General features: G+C 52.3%; 2 protein-coding genes, 1 non-coding gene and 1 pseudogene across 3 annotated transcripts in view; 1 reads left to right on the top strand and 3 right to left on the bottom strand.

Annotated features, from left to right (window-relative positions):
- Positions 1–299: 299 nt before the first annotated feature.
- TRNAI-AAU (transfer RNA isoleucine (anticodon AAU)) lies at positions 300–373 on the top strand. Its single transcript has one exon. It is a non-coding gene; the product is annotated as a tRNA-Ile (tRNA).
- Positions 374–1,025: 652 nt separating this feature from the next.
- BORCS6 (BLOC-1 related complex subunit 6) lies at positions 1,026–2,420 on the bottom strand. The gene has a single exon (XM_077746601.1). The coding sequence runs from the start codon at positions 2,329–2,331 to the stop codon at positions 1,735–1,737; it is 597 nt and encodes a 198-aa protein (XP_077602727.1). The 5' UTR covers positions 2,332–2,420; the 3' UTR covers positions 1,026–1,734.
- A 24-nt stretch (positions 2,421–2,444) lies between these two features.
- Positions 2,445–8,139, bottom strand: LOC144217194 (DNA-directed RNA polymerases I, II, and III subunit RPABC4 pseudogene; annotated as a pseudogene).
- A 3,149-nt stretch (positions 8,140–11,288) lies between these two features.
- AURKB (aurora kinase B) overlaps positions 11,289–15,701 on the bottom strand; it is a 4,667-nt gene continuing 254 nt past the window's right edge. Inside the window, 7 exon segments of the mRNA XM_077746846.1 lie at positions 11,289–12,345; positions 12,410–12,584; positions 12,633–12,856; positions 12,859–13,054; positions 13,278–13,332; positions 13,443–13,545; positions 15,570–15,618. Coding sequence (XP_077602972.1) covers positions 12,172–12,345; positions 12,410–12,584; positions 12,633–12,856; positions 12,859–13,054; positions 13,278–13,332; positions 13,443–13,545; positions 15,570–15,617 — 975 coding nt within the window. The 5' untranslated portion in view covers position 15,618 and the 3' untranslated portion in view covers positions 11,289–12,171.

Genomic DNA, 15,701 nt, shown 5'->3' with positions numbered 1-15,701 from the left:
TCTGCCCGGGAAGCCACCAGGAGTCCCCGGGCGGCGCTTTCCGCACCTGGCGTTTCCGGTCAATAGCGCGCACACCGCTCAGTGCCCATCGCCCCCGACCTGCAGCCGAGCACGGAGGGGCATGTGTATCCGCCGGCACTTGCGTCTTGCTGTTGTTTCTCGAAGTACCTGGTGATTCTACGCATATTCTTTTCACGTCCCCGCAAAGGATCCTATCCATTTCTTAAATTTTCCTGAAGACAGGATGCACCAGTAATATAAAATCTACATAGGTCCAGGTTGAGACGTCGACGTCAACTGGCCGGTTAGCTCAGTTGGTTAGAGCGTGGTGCTAATAACGCCAAGGTCGCGGGTTCGATCCCCGTACGGGCCAACAGACCTTTTTCTTTCTTTCTTTTTTCTTTTTTAAACTTAGTACCGCTAATTTCTTGTTGCGGGGGAAGATTTGTACAGCAACGTTTTGAATCCCAGACTTTTGACACCCAAAATAGAAACGTGTTGAAATTCAATCCAAGATGCTACTGCCTTGGTGGGGGGAGGAGGAAAGTTGAATAAAACTGGAGGTTTTTTCTGTTATCTTTATTTGTAACTCTCCTGCCCATAACCTGGGGCTCCTGGATCTTATTATATGAACTGTGAACAGAAGTCTTGGAGAGATTAGGACGAAGAGGACACTGAGCGGCGTGTGGGAGATGGGATCAGCAATGGAGGTAACAGGTTCCTCCCCAGCCAAGAAGTCACCCAGTCCCCGTGGGTCTGCTTCCAGATCTAAGAGGACCCCTTCCCTTTCTGTAGCGGGGCACCCTGCTTGTATTTCTTTTACTGGATCGTCGAGCCCATGTCTGTGTCTTGCACGTCCTCTCAGATGCCAGGGCTGCCTAAGGGCAGGAGCCATGCCCTTGCCCAGGTAGCCTGGATCCCGCTCCCTCCCAGCAACCGCCAAGAGAGCTCCGTGAAAAAGACCGACCCTCATCCCCATTCCTTCCGCTTATGGCGCTGTTAAGGCCACACAGTCACACCAGAGCCTTAGCAGCAGTACTTTAATTCCACGAAAACTCAGAAAGCCAAAACCGATTGGAACACCCCACGACAGGTGGGCTTCAAAACCAGCAACAATTCTGCCTGAACCCTGAGAGCAGCGAGACCCCTCCCACCTCACCGTCTCTACCATGCAATTCATTCCGACTAGCTCCGCCCCGGGGTCTGGCTGGGGAGGTGGGATGGTAGGGGGCCAGAGGGCAGAAGCAGGGCGTTACCCATCTGCAGAAGTGCCTCCCTGTCTGCACGGTGTGTGGCCAAGGACCGCTCAAGTTCCCACAGCCCCTGGCACCTGAGATGTGACCACGGGGGTCAGGGCGGCCACAGTGGGGGCTGGGGCCTCCTCTGTTCTCCGTTTTTGGACCACGCATGGCAGTCATGTCTCCCAAGCCGAGACCCAAAGCCCTGGGTTCCCAGAGACGGTGCTCTAGCTGGAGAAGAGAGTTGAGAACAAGGTAGCTACAGATGGCCAACTTAACAGAAGCAGAGCATCATCCTCTCCTACCGGGAAAGGCTTTAGGACTCCCCCATATACACCTGGATAGGGCCCAGCGAGTGGTCGCAGGCCTGCTAAATGCATCAGGAAGAGCCTCCAGTATATAGGCCTCCCCTCGGAGGGCAGTTCCCACCAGGGCTCCTCGCGTCCGTAGGATCCCGCTGGGGCCCGGCTTGGCCAGCCCCCTCCAGCCCTCCCGGTCACTTGCACAGGGCCTCCAACACCTCCAAGGTGCGTCGGATATCCCGGACTTGGCGCGCCAGCCCCTGAACTGGCTGCAGCGCGCGCTCGAGCTCCTCACAGCGGGCCAGCAGGGTGTACATGCCCTTGATGCTCATGTCCACGGCCTCGCCCAGGGAGTCCACGGCGTCGCGGTAGGTCTGGATGCAGCCCACGCTAAGCGCTGTCAGCTCCTGCACCGCGCCGCCCAGCCCGCGCAGCAGGCGGTCCACCCTGCCGCCCAGCTCCCAGCTCAGCCGCTCCAGGTCCCGCAGCACGTCGGGGTCGATGGGGGGGATGGCAGGAGTCGGCGCGGGCGCCGCGCAGGGCCGCGCGGGGNCGTCCCGAGCCTCCCACTCGGCCGGGTGGACGGCGCCGCGGCTGGAAGTCTCCGGGGACGCCCCGGGGTGGCGGCTCGCACCCCCAACGTTTTCGGCCTCTTCCTTCCGAGTCGCCGGGAGGCCTGAGGGCGGCTCAGAGGGCGTTCGGCCCGGCCCGCGGCCAAAGATCGCGGCTTGCTGTCCCCCCACTGCCGGGAGGTCCGCCTCGGGCCCAGGCCGCCCCCGGGACGACTCCATGCCGCAGCTGGGGGTAGGAACCGAGAAACTGATCCGCCACGGCTCAGACGGAGTCGACGGCGCCTTTAAGGGGCGTTGGTAGAGGCGCGCGATTGGCAGCCGGCTGACAATGGTCAGGACAGGAAGAGCACTCCGATTGGTCGCGGCGACCAGGAAGTCCCGGAAGAAGAGCTGTTACTGAGCGGCCCAACCCACGTGAGAGCCGGCCTGGTGGTGCGAAGGCGGGGACGGCTGCCCTCGTCGCTCCGCCCCTTCAGGAGGAGGCGGGGCAAATCTTAAAGATCAAGGCCCCGAAATGCCCCAGTCCTCCCGGGTCGGGCTCAGACACTTTCCACCCGCAAGTGTCACGCCCACAATTGTTGCTTAGCGGACCCACCGAGCGGGCACGAGAGATGCGGCCCCTAGGGGAGTTTGTGGGGGATGAAAAGAGTCTGTCCTGCTCGGACCGTCGGGATTGAACCACCCGCAGTCCGTCAGGAGCGACGAAAGCAGAACCCTCGCCAGAACTCGGATGGTCCGAGTTGCATCATCCTGCTCGGCGCACAGACCTGGCGCAGGCACCGGCCAGAGAGGCTCCCGAAGGACCACGAAGCAGGAGGCTTCAGGGCTTTGCTGTGCTTTTGCCACTGTGTTCGCTGCCTCCGGTCCCCTCCACGTATGAGCATCTCTCCGCTTGGAGGATGGCGTGTGATTTTGCCACGAGGTAAAATATTCAAGAAATGAATGGCTCTGCGTGAGGATCGGAGCCCTGATACCATTCTGATCCCATCTCTTCCTTCTCTTCCCTTCGCTGGTCTTGCCGGAGCCACACTGCCGGCCTCCACACTGTTCCTCCAACGCTGTTTCAGGGATTTACACTTGATCTTGCTTTCCCTCCCTTCCTTCCTTCCTTCCCTTTCCTTTCCTTTTTTCTTTTCTTTTCTTTTGTTTTTTTCTTTCGGAAAATGTCAGCCTCAGTTCCTTATTCAAATACCGCCTTTTCAGTGAGGCCTCCCCTGACCACCTGTTTAAAACTGCAGCCACTTTCCCCAGTAATTCCCAATTTCCCTTCCCTTCCTTTTGTGCACAGCCCTTACTGCCATCTAACACACCCTGTATTTGTTTATTTGCTCATGTAAGCTCCGGGAGGGTAAGGTTGTTTCCCGTCTGTTTTGATCTGTATCCTCAGTGCTTAGCACAATGCCCAGCATATAATATGTATTCAGTAAATGACCCCAAACCACTAATTTCTCCTTTGTGACTTGAACGCATTCAAGATGTGTTTCTGTGACTTGCGCCCAGAGTCCTGATTAATAAACTCTCAAACCACTAATTTCTCCTTTGTGACTTGAATGCATTCAAGATGTGTTTCTGTGACTTGCACCCAGAGTCCTGATTAATAAACTCTCAGGCCAGTGGTCTACTCTAAGCTTAAACCACCTCTCTGGAACTGTCACCCCGCCCCCCACACCTTGTCTTCCCTTCACCCCTCAGCAGGCAGGGGCTCTTTATCCAGCAAGTGATAGAAAAGTGCAAGTTGAACCAGCCACAGGGTTAAAAGAAGGGGACTGCGTTGCGTCGTGCAATAATGGTCTCAAGACGGAGCACGCATCAGAGAAGCCCGTGTCCAGTGGGCTAAGGATGTCACTAAGGACCTAATTTCGGTCTATGGGGGCAGCTTTACTCCAAGTGTGCTTCCTGATGGTGGCAAAATGGCTATGTTGTTTGTCATTCTTTGGAGGTTGTATAAGTCTTCTTGGGCTCCTGTAACAAAATACCAAAACCAGGTGTCTTCAACAATGGACAGTACATCAGACACTTCTACATGTCCAGGGGCCCCCATTTCCTGTCTTCTCCAGGTGTCTCACACCACAAAGAAAGCTAGCTCTCAGCTTCTGCTTATAAAGGCACCAATCGGGGTGCCTGGGCGGCTTAGTCAGTGAAGCGTCCAGCTTCAGCTCAGGTCATGATCTCACGGTTTATGGGTTTGAGCCCCGCGTCAGGCTCTGTGCTGACCGCCAGCTCAGAGCCTGGAACCTGTTTCAGATTCTGTGTCTCCCTCTCTCTCTGCCCCTCCCCTGCTCACGCTGTTTATCTCTCTCTCTTTCTCTCAGAAATAAATAACACATTAAAAGAAAATAAAATAAAGGGACCAATCCTAGCATAAGGACCCCACCCCGATTACGTCATCTAAACCCTAATTACCTCCAAAGGCCCCGCCTCCAAATACCATCACTTTGGGGGGTGGCGCTTCAACCCAGGAATTTTGGACTGACAAAAACCTTCAGTCCGTCCGTGACAGGGGTCATTTGTCACCCTTTTTGGTCTCCCAAGAGCCGAATCTCAGTGTTGAAGGACCCTCCCACCTCATCAGGCAGAGCCCATCTCCCACTACAGAAGCTGAAATGCCAAGCCACCCCTTTCTCCGGTTTCCTGGCACACGGCTCCGGCTCCACTGCGCTTCTGCGGTAGCATTTTCCTTGACTGTGCAGACTCCAAGCTCCTCCTTCTAGAGATTTCTAGTGCTCCTATAGAGTCTGCGAACTACCCAGGATGCTCATAATAAAGTCCATTTATCCTCAAATTGCACCGAATTACTTTCTGTTTCCTGCAACCAGGAACCCTGAATGATAGGACTCATCCCATGTGGGAATGATAGCCCATCTCCCACATCTTCCAGAAAGGGAGAAAGGAATAGCTTCCATTAGGCCTCGCGCAAGAACAAGGACACGTCTTTCCCCAAGGCCCCAGCTAATCTCCCTTTGCATCTTAGTGGCCTCAACTGGTTCAGATGTCGATTTAGTCCCTCGGGCCAGGATGTGATTGGCTTTGGACTGAGTCCAGAAGCCATCACTCTACCAAGATGACAAGAATCAACTTATTAGGTTAAAGACAAGAATCAACTTATTATTAGGTTAAAACAGTTATGTCGACCTCAAAGGATCGGGGACCTGCGGTGGCGAAGGAATTGAGAGAAAGAGACGACAGTATAGCGGAGTACAGGGGACCCCGAACGGACAGCCAGAGGTCCAGAGCTTTATTTTGCATCATCGCATATACCTTCACAGAGATATGAATCAACAAGAGCTTAGAGAGAGTGGCAACAATGTACCTCTGGTAAACACCTCGCAGGAATGGTCTCAGCAGAAAAACAAGGTATGATAGGAAGCGTTATGGGATGATGAAATACAAAGAGGAGAGTATTATGTGCCGTTTACTCCTGGCTTCTCTTAGGCAAAAAAATCCCTATTTGTGTACTAAAGAACAGCCCTGGGGCGCCTGGGTGGCTTAGTCGGTTGAGCGTCCGACTTTCGCCTAGGTCGTGATCTCGCGGTTCGTGGGTTCGAGCCCCACGTCGGGCTCTGTGCTGACTGCCAGCTCAGAGCCTGGAGCCTGTTTCAGTCTGTGACTCCCTCTCTCTCTTACCCTCCCCGGCTCACGCTGTCTCTTTCCTAGAAATAAATAAAACATTAAAAAAAAAAAAAAAGAACAGCCCACATTCCCAAGGGTATTTCACTCAAGTTCTCTTGGGTTATTTTAAATCTTGATCTCGAGTTTTCTCAGGGATCTTGGAGCCTGAACGAATATTCGCCTGTGGTCACTGTGGCGTTCTGTTTACTACACAGTCTGCTCCTCCTAGAGCTTGGGGACAGGTCAGTTCCCTCCAAACCTGGCTGCAGCACAGTGGGGGGAGAAGGCGGGGGGGGAGAGGGCAGGGGCTGTGGGGGAGGCACCACAGTATGCACTTCATTAGGTCAGTGAGGTAGGGCCATGGGCCAAATCCAGCTCACGCCCATTTATTTATTTTTTTAACGTTTTATTTATTTCTAGGAGAGAGAGAGAGAGAGAGAGAGAGTGAGCAGGGGAGGGTCAGAGAGAGAGGGAGTCACAGACTGAAACAGACTCCAGGCTCTGAGCCTTCAGTCAGCACAGAGCCCGACGCGGGGCTCGAACCCACGAACCGCGAGATCGTGACCTAGACAAAAGTCAGATGCTTAACCGACTAAGCCACCCAGGCGCCCCGCCCATTTATTTTTTAGGCTTATTCATTTATTTGGATAGAGAGCGAGAGAGCAAGCAGGGAAGGGGCAGAGAGAGATTGAGAATCCCAAGCAGGCTCTGCACCATCAGGGCAGAGCCCAGTGCAGGCCTCAAACTCATGAACCACCAGATCATGGCCTGAGCCGAAACCAAGAGTGGAGCACTTAACCAAGTGAGCCACCCAGGCACCCCTCGCCTCCAGTTTTTTATGGCTTGTGAGCCGATAATGGTTTTTACATGATTAGATGGCTGAAAAAATAAAAGATATGAAAACTCAGGGGCGCCTGGGTGGCTCAGTCGGTTAAGTGTCCGACTTCGGCTCAGGTCATGATCTCATGGTTCGTGGGTTTGAACCCCACTCGGGCTCTGTGCTGACAGCTAGCTCAGAGCTTGGAGCCTGTTTTAGATTGTGTCTCCCTCTCTCTCTGACCCTCCCCTGCTCACGCTGTCTGCCTCTCTATCTCTCAGAAATAAATAAAAACATTAAAAAAAAGAAAATTCATATAATTATATGAAATTCAGATTTCAGCATCCATACATTTTATTGGAATACAGCAGGTCCACTCATTGAAGAACTGTCTATCGTCGCTTTCGTGCCGTAATGGCAAAGCTGAGTAGCTTCAACAGAATACCAATGGCCCACAGAGGTAGTGATTTACTCCCCAGACTTTCACAGATAGTTTGCTACCTCTTGCGCTAAGGGCTGCTGGGAAGTATAAACTACATTAAAAGATGAATTGCAGAGAGGAAAACAAATCTCGGCCAAATATATGACAAATTGTTAATAACCCTTGATCTTACAAGCAAATCAGCCAAAGACGCATATAACAGGAAGATGGTCAAGGTCTCCAGGGTCGGTAAATTCAGTAGCTCAACAAAATCACCGAGGGCCCAGTTTCCTTCCATCTCTATGTTCTATCGCTCTCTGTCAATCTTTTTTTTAAATTTTAAAATGAAATCATGTAAAAAAAAATAAAGTGAAATCACGTGTATGTAGGCGTATTCATAAAGATAAACACACTAGTTAAAACTATATAACATTAACAGGAAATACAAACAAAGATAATCCTCTGAATTTTATGTTCCATCGAGCCTCAAAAACCACCAATCTTTTAGTCCGTTTCTTGTACATTATTCTGTGTCCATATTCTCTGCATTTGATTGGCTCCCCGGATTTTAGTTCAGTTTTCTCTGTGACATTCTCCGCGGGTATATGTCCCTGGCTGCTGTTTTGGGGGCTGACCGTCTTTCTGGGTGTCCACTGATAGTCCCTCCGAATCCCAACCAGCCGATTCCTACCCATGTAGCCCCGAGAAACTTCTCACGCTATGCTTCCGAACACATGACTGCCAATCTGTCTCGACCTTAGCTGTCCCCGTGGGCAGAATGTCTGCCACGCATCGGGCTATCCCAGGAGCTAGTTTCATAGCATTAGAGGTCAGTCAGATCAATACCACTCAGTTCTGTTTCAAGCCACGTCCCTTGGGAGACAGGGTGTGACACGAATACAGCTTTCCCAACTATTAGATTCGTTCATTCCTGTGATCAGCTGAAGTGCACAAAATATAAATCTGGGTAGAAAAAGCGATGCCCTAGATAAGACCATTCAGGGTTTGGGACTCTGCACAGCTCACTCAGGTATAGGGGCTCTGCGGAAACATGGCCTCAACCTATTCCAAACTTAGAAAGCCACTTCCTTGAGATGCAGCCGGTGTGGGGGGATTTATCTCCTGGGTGGGAAAGGGAATTTTATTTTCCATTCCTTTGAAACCCTAGAAGCAAACCCATTAGGGCTTGTCTGTCTTCCTTCTTTTAGCCATTCTGGTAGGCATTTAGTAACGTCTCATCCTTTTAACTTATGTTCCCTAATAACTAATTTACAACGATGTTGAAAATCTTTTCATGTGTTTCTTTGCCATCTCTATATGTTCTCTGGGGAATGTTTTCCCGCTTTTATATCATTTTCTGTTCTATGTATCTTTTTTAAAAATAAGTTTATTTAGGGGCGCCTGGGTGGCTTAGTCGGTTGAGCGTCCAACTTTCGCTTAGGTCATGATCTCGCGGTTCGTGGGTTCGAGCCCCGCGTCGGGCTCTGTGCTGACTGCCAGCTCAGAGCCTGGAGCCTGTTTCGGTCTGTGACTCCCTCTCTCTCTGATCCTCCCCTGCTCACGCTCGCTCTCTCTCTCTCTCCTAGAAATAAATAAAACATTAAAAAAATAAGTTTATTTATTTATTTTGAGAGAGAGAGAGAGAGATCGATCGAGCAGGAGAGGGGCAGAGAGAGAGGGAGAGACAGAGAGAATCCCAAGCAGGCTCCACACTGTCAGAGCCCCATGCGGGGCTCAAACCCACAAACCCCAGCCGAAACCAAGAGCCCGATGTTTAACCAACTGAGCCACCCAGGTGCCCGAGACCAGATTTGTACATCTAGTTACTACTGCCCTTGAGAACAGACTATGTTATAAGCAAGGTAGGATCGTTCTTTCCAACTTGAATGTTCATAAAGATTAAACAACTCGGCCAAGGTCCCATGGCTAAAAACCAGTGGGGAAAGTGTGCTAGCCAGAAGCGAAAGCTCATTCCTCCATAGAGCTCCCCTCCCCACCCCCCAGACCACAGTGACGGAGCAGATCACCCCTTACCAGTCTTGCCAGCGCGGCACCACCCACAGAAATGCAGATCGGCTTTCGAGAGCGAAATATCTGTCAATCTACCAGCAGGACACAACCAGATTCCCCCCCAAAAGAAGAGGGGGTGGCTTTTCGTTTCTCTTTTCTGTCATCGTCTTGTTCAGCAGAAAGGTAAGGTGAGCATCAAGTACTCAAAGAGACAAATGCTCCCAGTCAGCTGGACTCTGAGTAAGGATAGCTTTACTGAAAACATCAACTAGGACACTTGTTCCCTCCACCCCACGCCCCAGGACACAGGCCCTGGTGTTCTTTGTAGGGTTTGTGAAGTAGGGTGTTTGTCGAGTGGGAGGAGGGGTGGAATGTCGTGTTATGTGGGGTATAGAATGGTCATAGTCTCACGTCATTAAGGGGGCGGGTTTTACTGAAACAGGTAGAATGTTCATGAGTAAGGAGAGGAAGCCTTTAGAAAAGGGAACGTCACTGGGGCGCCTGGGTGGCTTAGTCGGTTAAGCGTCCGACTTTCGTTTAGGTCATGATCTCGCAGTTCGTGGGTTCGAGCCCCGCGTCGGGCTCTGTGCTGACTGCCAGCTCAGAGCCTGGAGCCTGTTTCAGTCTGTGACTCCCTCTCTCTCTGACCCTCCCCTGCTCACGCTGTCTCTCTCTCTCTCCTAGAAATAAATAAAAAAATATTTAAAAAAAAAAGGGAACGTCACTGACAGAAGGTCATGACACAGGTCACTGATTCTTCCCAGTACTCAAAAGTAGGTTGCGGGGTGGTGTTCTAGAAAGAGGCAAGAGCAAAGACCTGGAGGTGGAAACAGATTTGGCCCAAGGAGCGGCCAGGAGGCCAGAGGCCAGTGCTTTAGTGTTGGGAGATGAGCTTGGAGCTGCGTGGAGGGGGCGGAGTCTCTTCAGGTTCTGTAAGAGAGGCAGTGAGAGAAGGAGCAAGAGAGAGAGAGAGAATCCCAAGCAGGGTCAGCAGGTTCAGCACAGAACCTGACATAGGGCTCGAACCCACAAACCTTGAAATCATGACCTGAGCCGAAGTCAGGAGTCCAACGCTTAACCGACTGAGCCACCCCGGCACCCATGTGCTCCCCTCAACTGAGACTTTTAAAACGGATGGATGTCTGGGTCACCACTTAGGGCAATGCAACCTGAATTTGAATTTGTCAGCGCGATGAGCATTTTTGTTTTCTTTTTAAGTCCCTCCGGGGGTCTGATGTGCGGGCAGGGTTGAAAATCTGTAGATGACCTTGTCGAGAACGAGTTTGGATTTTATTACAAGTACTCTAATCTAACTTCCGGTGTGGAGAACGCGCCAGGAATCAAAACGGGGAAAAAGCGGAGTCGAGGGTGAACTAGGAAGAGAGGAGCCGAGTTTGAGGCAGGAAGGTGGGCTGGGACCTGGTGGGTTTCACTGGCGGTTGGAAGGGTGGGGTTGGCAGAGAAGAAAAGAGAGAGAAACCAGAGATTTAAAATCAAAAAGGCCTTATAACATCTAACCCTCCCTAAGGAAAGAAAAGTAAAATAAAGAACATCTCAAGGCAACCTTGCTATTCGTGTACGTGACAACATCCCTCATGACCTTGTAACATGAGACGTTAATCAGACTACATGTTTGTGTGTTGCCATGTATGGGAGACAAAGAAGTAAAAAATATATAAAAAACCACACCACGTGGTGTTCGGGGCTCAGTTCTTTGGGTAGGAACCCTACTGAGCGCAGCTCCCCCGCGGGAATAAAGTTGCTTCCTGGAAAAAAAAAAAAAAAAAAAAAGCCTTGGTGTCACGACTCTCTGGGAGAATCCTGCTACAATTCAATTGTTTCATTTGTTTCAAAATGTTTATTTTTTTATTTAAAAAAATTTTTTTTAATGTTTTATTTATTTCTAGGAGAGAGAGAGAGAGAGACAGCGTGAGCAGGGGAGGGTCAGAGAGAGAGGGAGTCACAGACTGAAACAGGCTCCAGGCTCTGAGCTGGCAGTCAGCACAGAGCCCGACGCGGGGTTCGAACCCATGAACCGCGAGATCATGACCCAAGTGAAAGTCGGACGCTTAACCGACTAAGCCACCCAGGCGCCCCGCAAAATGTTTATTTTTGAGAGCGCAGGGGAGGGGCAGACAGAGAGAGAAAGAGAGAGAGAGATGCTCCAAAGCAGGCTCTGCGCTGACAGCAGAGAGCCCAATGCAGGGCTAGAACTCACAAACCTTGAGATCATGACCTGAGCCGAAGTCGGCCACTCACCTGACTGAGCCACCCAGGCGCCCCCGAAATAAGAACATTTAAAAAAATTTTTTAACTACATTGAGTATAAAAAAGAAAATTTATTCACATACTTGACCTCGATTAAAAGAGCAAATAATCAACAGATGCAGAAAAAGCGTTTGATGGAAGTCAAAGTCAATACCTATTCCCGAGACAAAAAAACCAAACCCTTCCTTAATCTGATAAAGAAGAACCGTTCGTTCTTTCCTCCTAGACCACACAGTAGCGGTAAAAACTGCACTTCGTGTCCCAGGTCTGCACTATATATGCGCAGAAAATAAATGTGTGTGCTGTGCAAAGGGGTCAGTACACCATTCTAGCCTGGCGGTCGTGAATACGGACTTCTAAAAGTGGGCTCTCCCATTACGAGCTGTGTGACTTCCGGTGGCCCAGGTGACCTCTCTGTGCATCCCTTCCCTTAGCCCTCTTGTATCAGATGTGAGCAGTGAAACAAAGACAACGTCTAAGGTACAGCAACGTTCCAGGTTGGTGGAGAATGAACCAGAAGGAAAGGCTTAGTTAGAGGTGCCGCAGTTGAGAGAAGAGGAGGGGAGAGGCGGGTGGTGTTGAAGGCAGCAGAGTGGAGCCGAGGCCCCAGCAGCCAGGCCCTGGGAGCTGGAACACGTTAAGAAACCCTGTTGGGGGGGCAGGGGGGGTGTGCTGGGAACAGAATGTGGGTGTGGGCGCTGGCTGGGGGGCAGCGTGCGGTGCCCTCCCAGCTCCATCCCTTCCCTCTAAGGGAAGCCCCCGCACAGCAGTCTCCACCTGGAAACGTCTAAACTCATCCCTATAAAAACCTTCAGCCTTTATTAAATAAAAAGGAGGTAGAAGACAGACAGAGGAACAGGCCAGGTACCCCCCCTTCCGAGTACACAGATACAGGCATACAGACAGACACAACCGAGTGAATGGCAGAGACACGTCAGGGGACAGACTGAAGGGCGGAGGGAGGCAGCACCCTCCGCGAGTGGGCCCGGACCCAAGGGTGGGCTGAGACCTGGGCGAGGGGCAGCCGATCGGAGGGGTTATGCTTGAGCAGCTTGGAGATGAGGTCCTGGGCGCCCGCAGGCACGGATGGCGGGAACTTCAGGTCCACCTACAGGAGGGGAAGGAGAAGACCCCGCAGTTTCACCCTGGCTGCTTTATCCTTGACNCCTCACCTTGACGATGCGCCGATATGTCTCATTGTGCGAAGCGCTCTCGAAGGGCGGGTTTCCCACCAGCAGCTCATAGCAAAGGACCCCGATGCACCACAGGTCCACCTTCTCGTTGTGCGTGCGCCCTTCAATCATCTCTGGGGGCAAGTAGTCCAGGGTGCCGCACATCGTCTTCCTCCTGGGAGGATTGAGGAGGTGGNGGGGGCGGGGCCCCGCCCCGCCTCACCTCAGGGAGGGGGCGTGCACAGACCAGCCGAAGTCGGCGATCTTTAGCTCCCCTTGGAGCCCCAAGAGCAGATTCTCTGGCTTTATGTCTCNTGTGGGGCTCTTCTGTAGTTCTTTGTAGAGCTCCCCGCGGGGTGCGTACTCCAGAATCAAGTAGATCCTTCTGCGGTCGTAGAAATAGTTGTAGAGACGCAAGATGTTGGGATGCCTGGNCGCGTGGGCTCCAGCTGCAGATGGGCCTGGATTTCGATCTCCCTGCGAAGCTGGTGCTCCACGCCCTCCTTTTCTATCTGGGACTTGAAGAGGACTTTGAGGGCCACGATGAAATGGCTTTTCTTCTCCCGAGCCAAGTACACGTTGCCAAACTTGCCTTTGCCCAGAGGCCGCCCAATCTCAAAGTCGTCGATGGTGAAGGATCGCCTGCTTGGGGGGGGGAGGGGGGCAGGGGGAGGCAGCTGAGTGATGGCCGGGCAGTCCCCTGAGGTGGGGACTCCCTCAGCCCTGGTCTTCTCTGGAGGGAGTCGAGGATGGACCGGGCTTTCCTGCCTGCATCCTGGCTCCTGCCCTGAGCAGCTACCTCTCTCGTTTCTACCTGTTTGCTCTCCCGCCGTCCCCTCTCCCGCCACCCCAGGCCTTGGGTACTCACATTGAGAAGTTGGGGGGCCCAGCGCTGTTCTCCACCACCTTCTGGCCTGTGGCGGCTAAACAAACAACAGGGAAGCTGAGGCCCTCCTTTGACATCTTGATCCGGGCGCCCACCCCCTAGATCCTGGTCCATCCGCTCAACCCTCTCCCCCAGGTTCCCAGTTACCTGTGGGCTGGGCGTTGGAGCGGCTCATGAGGACCAGGGCAGGTGGGGTGCCAGGCTCCTTCCGGAGGACTCTCTGGGGCAGGGTGTTCAGGCCAGGCTGAGTCTGAGAAGGAGCAGGGGGAGCTCTGAGGGTGCCTTTGTCCCAGGGACCCGCTAGGAATGTGCCGCAAGCAGCATTTCAGTACTTTCTGCAGGGCCGCCCAGCCACCCACCTGCTCAGAGAGGAACACTGAGACCACAGTTTTGCTCCAAACCCCCTAAGCTCTGCTCATCACCCTGTATTAACATAGGTTCTTTTTCTTTCTTATGTTCTTTTATTTTGAGAGAGAGCAGGGGAAGGGCAGAGGGATAGGGAGAGAGAGAGAATCCCAATCAGGCTCTGCACTGTCAGCGCAGAGCCCAAAGCGGGGCTCTCAATCGCACAAATGGTGAGAACACGACTGAGCAGAAATCAAGTTAGATGCTCAACTGACTGAGCCGCCCATAAAATGGGTTCTTTTTTTTTTTTCAATGTTTATTTAGTTTTGAGAGAGAGAGAGACAGAGCACAAGCACACGAGCAGGGGAGGGGCAGAGAGAGGGGGAGACACAGAATCGGAAGCAGGCTCCAGGCTCTGAGCTGTCAGCACAGAGCCGGATGCGGGGCTCGAACCATGAGATCATGGCCTGAGCCAAAGTTGGACGCTTAACAGACTGAGCCACCCAGGAGCCCCTAAATTGGGTTCTTAATAAGCAACCTAAGGTAGCCGGAGATGAGAAGCAAAGGACTCACCCCAACACTGAACATTTCACCTCGCTGGCCCTGGCCCACACCACATTCTCAGGCACGAAACTGTCCCACATTCCAGTCCGGTCTGTCTGCAGCCCCACACCCACTCGCACCGACCCCCACCCCAGCGGGTAGTAGAGGCCCAGGTAACAAATGTCCCCAACTTAAGGATCAGCATAGGCACCCTCACACTCCTAAAAAGCTCAGTCTATCAAGGCGTAGATAAGGTCCTGGAGGTCTGGAAGGTTGCAACAAATTCCAGTATTTACCCCCTTTGCAGCACCAGGCTTCGGGGATAGTGAGGGTTACGCTGATGCCCCTGGGCCACTTCTCACTTGCTGCTTCTCAGAGTAAAATACACAACTTTCTTTTCTACCACCGCAGGTGTGACAGTGGCTTCTATTTCAGCCTCCATTCTTTTTTTTTTAAGTTTATTTATTTATTTTGAGAGAGACAGAGACAGCGGAGTGGGGGAGGGGTAGAGAGAGGGAGAGAGTCCCAAGCAGGCTCCATGCTGTCTCAGGAATCTGTGAGATCATGACCTGAGCTGCAACCAAGAGTCGGTCCCTTAACGCACTGAGCCACCCAGGCGCCCCTCAGCCTCCCTTCTTGACATCCTCACTGGGTGCTCCACGTCGGCGGGAGCTGGTGGACAAGGGACAGATGGACGCTTCAGGTCACCAAAGCCCAAGCAAAAAGGGAGCGAAGCCAGTGAGAGCCCCTTCCTTGTTCTTAGCCAGGAGAAGAAAGCCTGGTGCCCTAAAAACCCATCCCCAAGCAGTGACACCAGTGCAGAAGTCACGAGCGCGCACGCTGAACAAAACAGGGTCCAGAAACAGACCCACATATAGGTGGGCGTCTTATATAATAAAGGTGGCCTTTCAAGTCAGAGTAGACTCTCCACTGTAAATCTTAGGAGAATTGGAGAATAAATCTCTTCAGATCTTCACTTCACACCGGCCATTAAGACAAATTCCAAATTATGAATCTTAAATTTACATAAACCCGTTCAGAGTCTATTTCTCTTTCCTGCTTAGCCTATTATATCAAGATAAGGGCTGGGAACCCTGCAACCTGTCTGCTCAGCCCCAGATGTCATTTAAACGTGACAAGCTGGTTCCACCCTTGCAGAGGTCCTCACAGGCTGGTCAGGTTCAAGTTGGCAGCACCTGATGGGATGCGGTTGAAGTGACCACACCGGGTTCTAGCCAGCAAACTCTTGGGACCCAGACGTTGGAGCAAAAACGGGGGCGACTTGGAGGATCATCGCCCCCCCCTCCCCCCCTTCCGCGAGACCTCAAATCCCCAGGCAGGAACTCCCCATGCGGGTGGGGGGAGGGGAAGTGGGAAAGCCCTTACCGTCTGCCGGCTGTAGGACCAGGGGTAAGCGTTCTCCTTCTGGGCCATCCTGGGAGGGAAAGGGAGAGGAGAGCTGGGCAAACAAGGGAAACAGGGCTGTAGGAAGCAGAAAACCAAAAAAAAAAAAAAAAA

This window comes from Crocuta crocuta, unplaced genomic scaffold, assembly GCF_008692635.1.
Source record: "Crocuta crocuta isolate KB4526 unplaced genomic scaffold, BGI_CrCroc_1.0 scaffold139, whole genome shotgun sequence".
In the NCBI taxonomy this organism is placed as follows: domain Eukaryota; kingdom Metazoa; phylum Chordata; class Mammalia; order Carnivora; family Hyaenidae; genus Crocuta; species Crocuta crocuta.
Note: the sequence above shows the minus strand (reverse complement) of the source record. Positions and strands in the feature narration are given on the sequence as shown.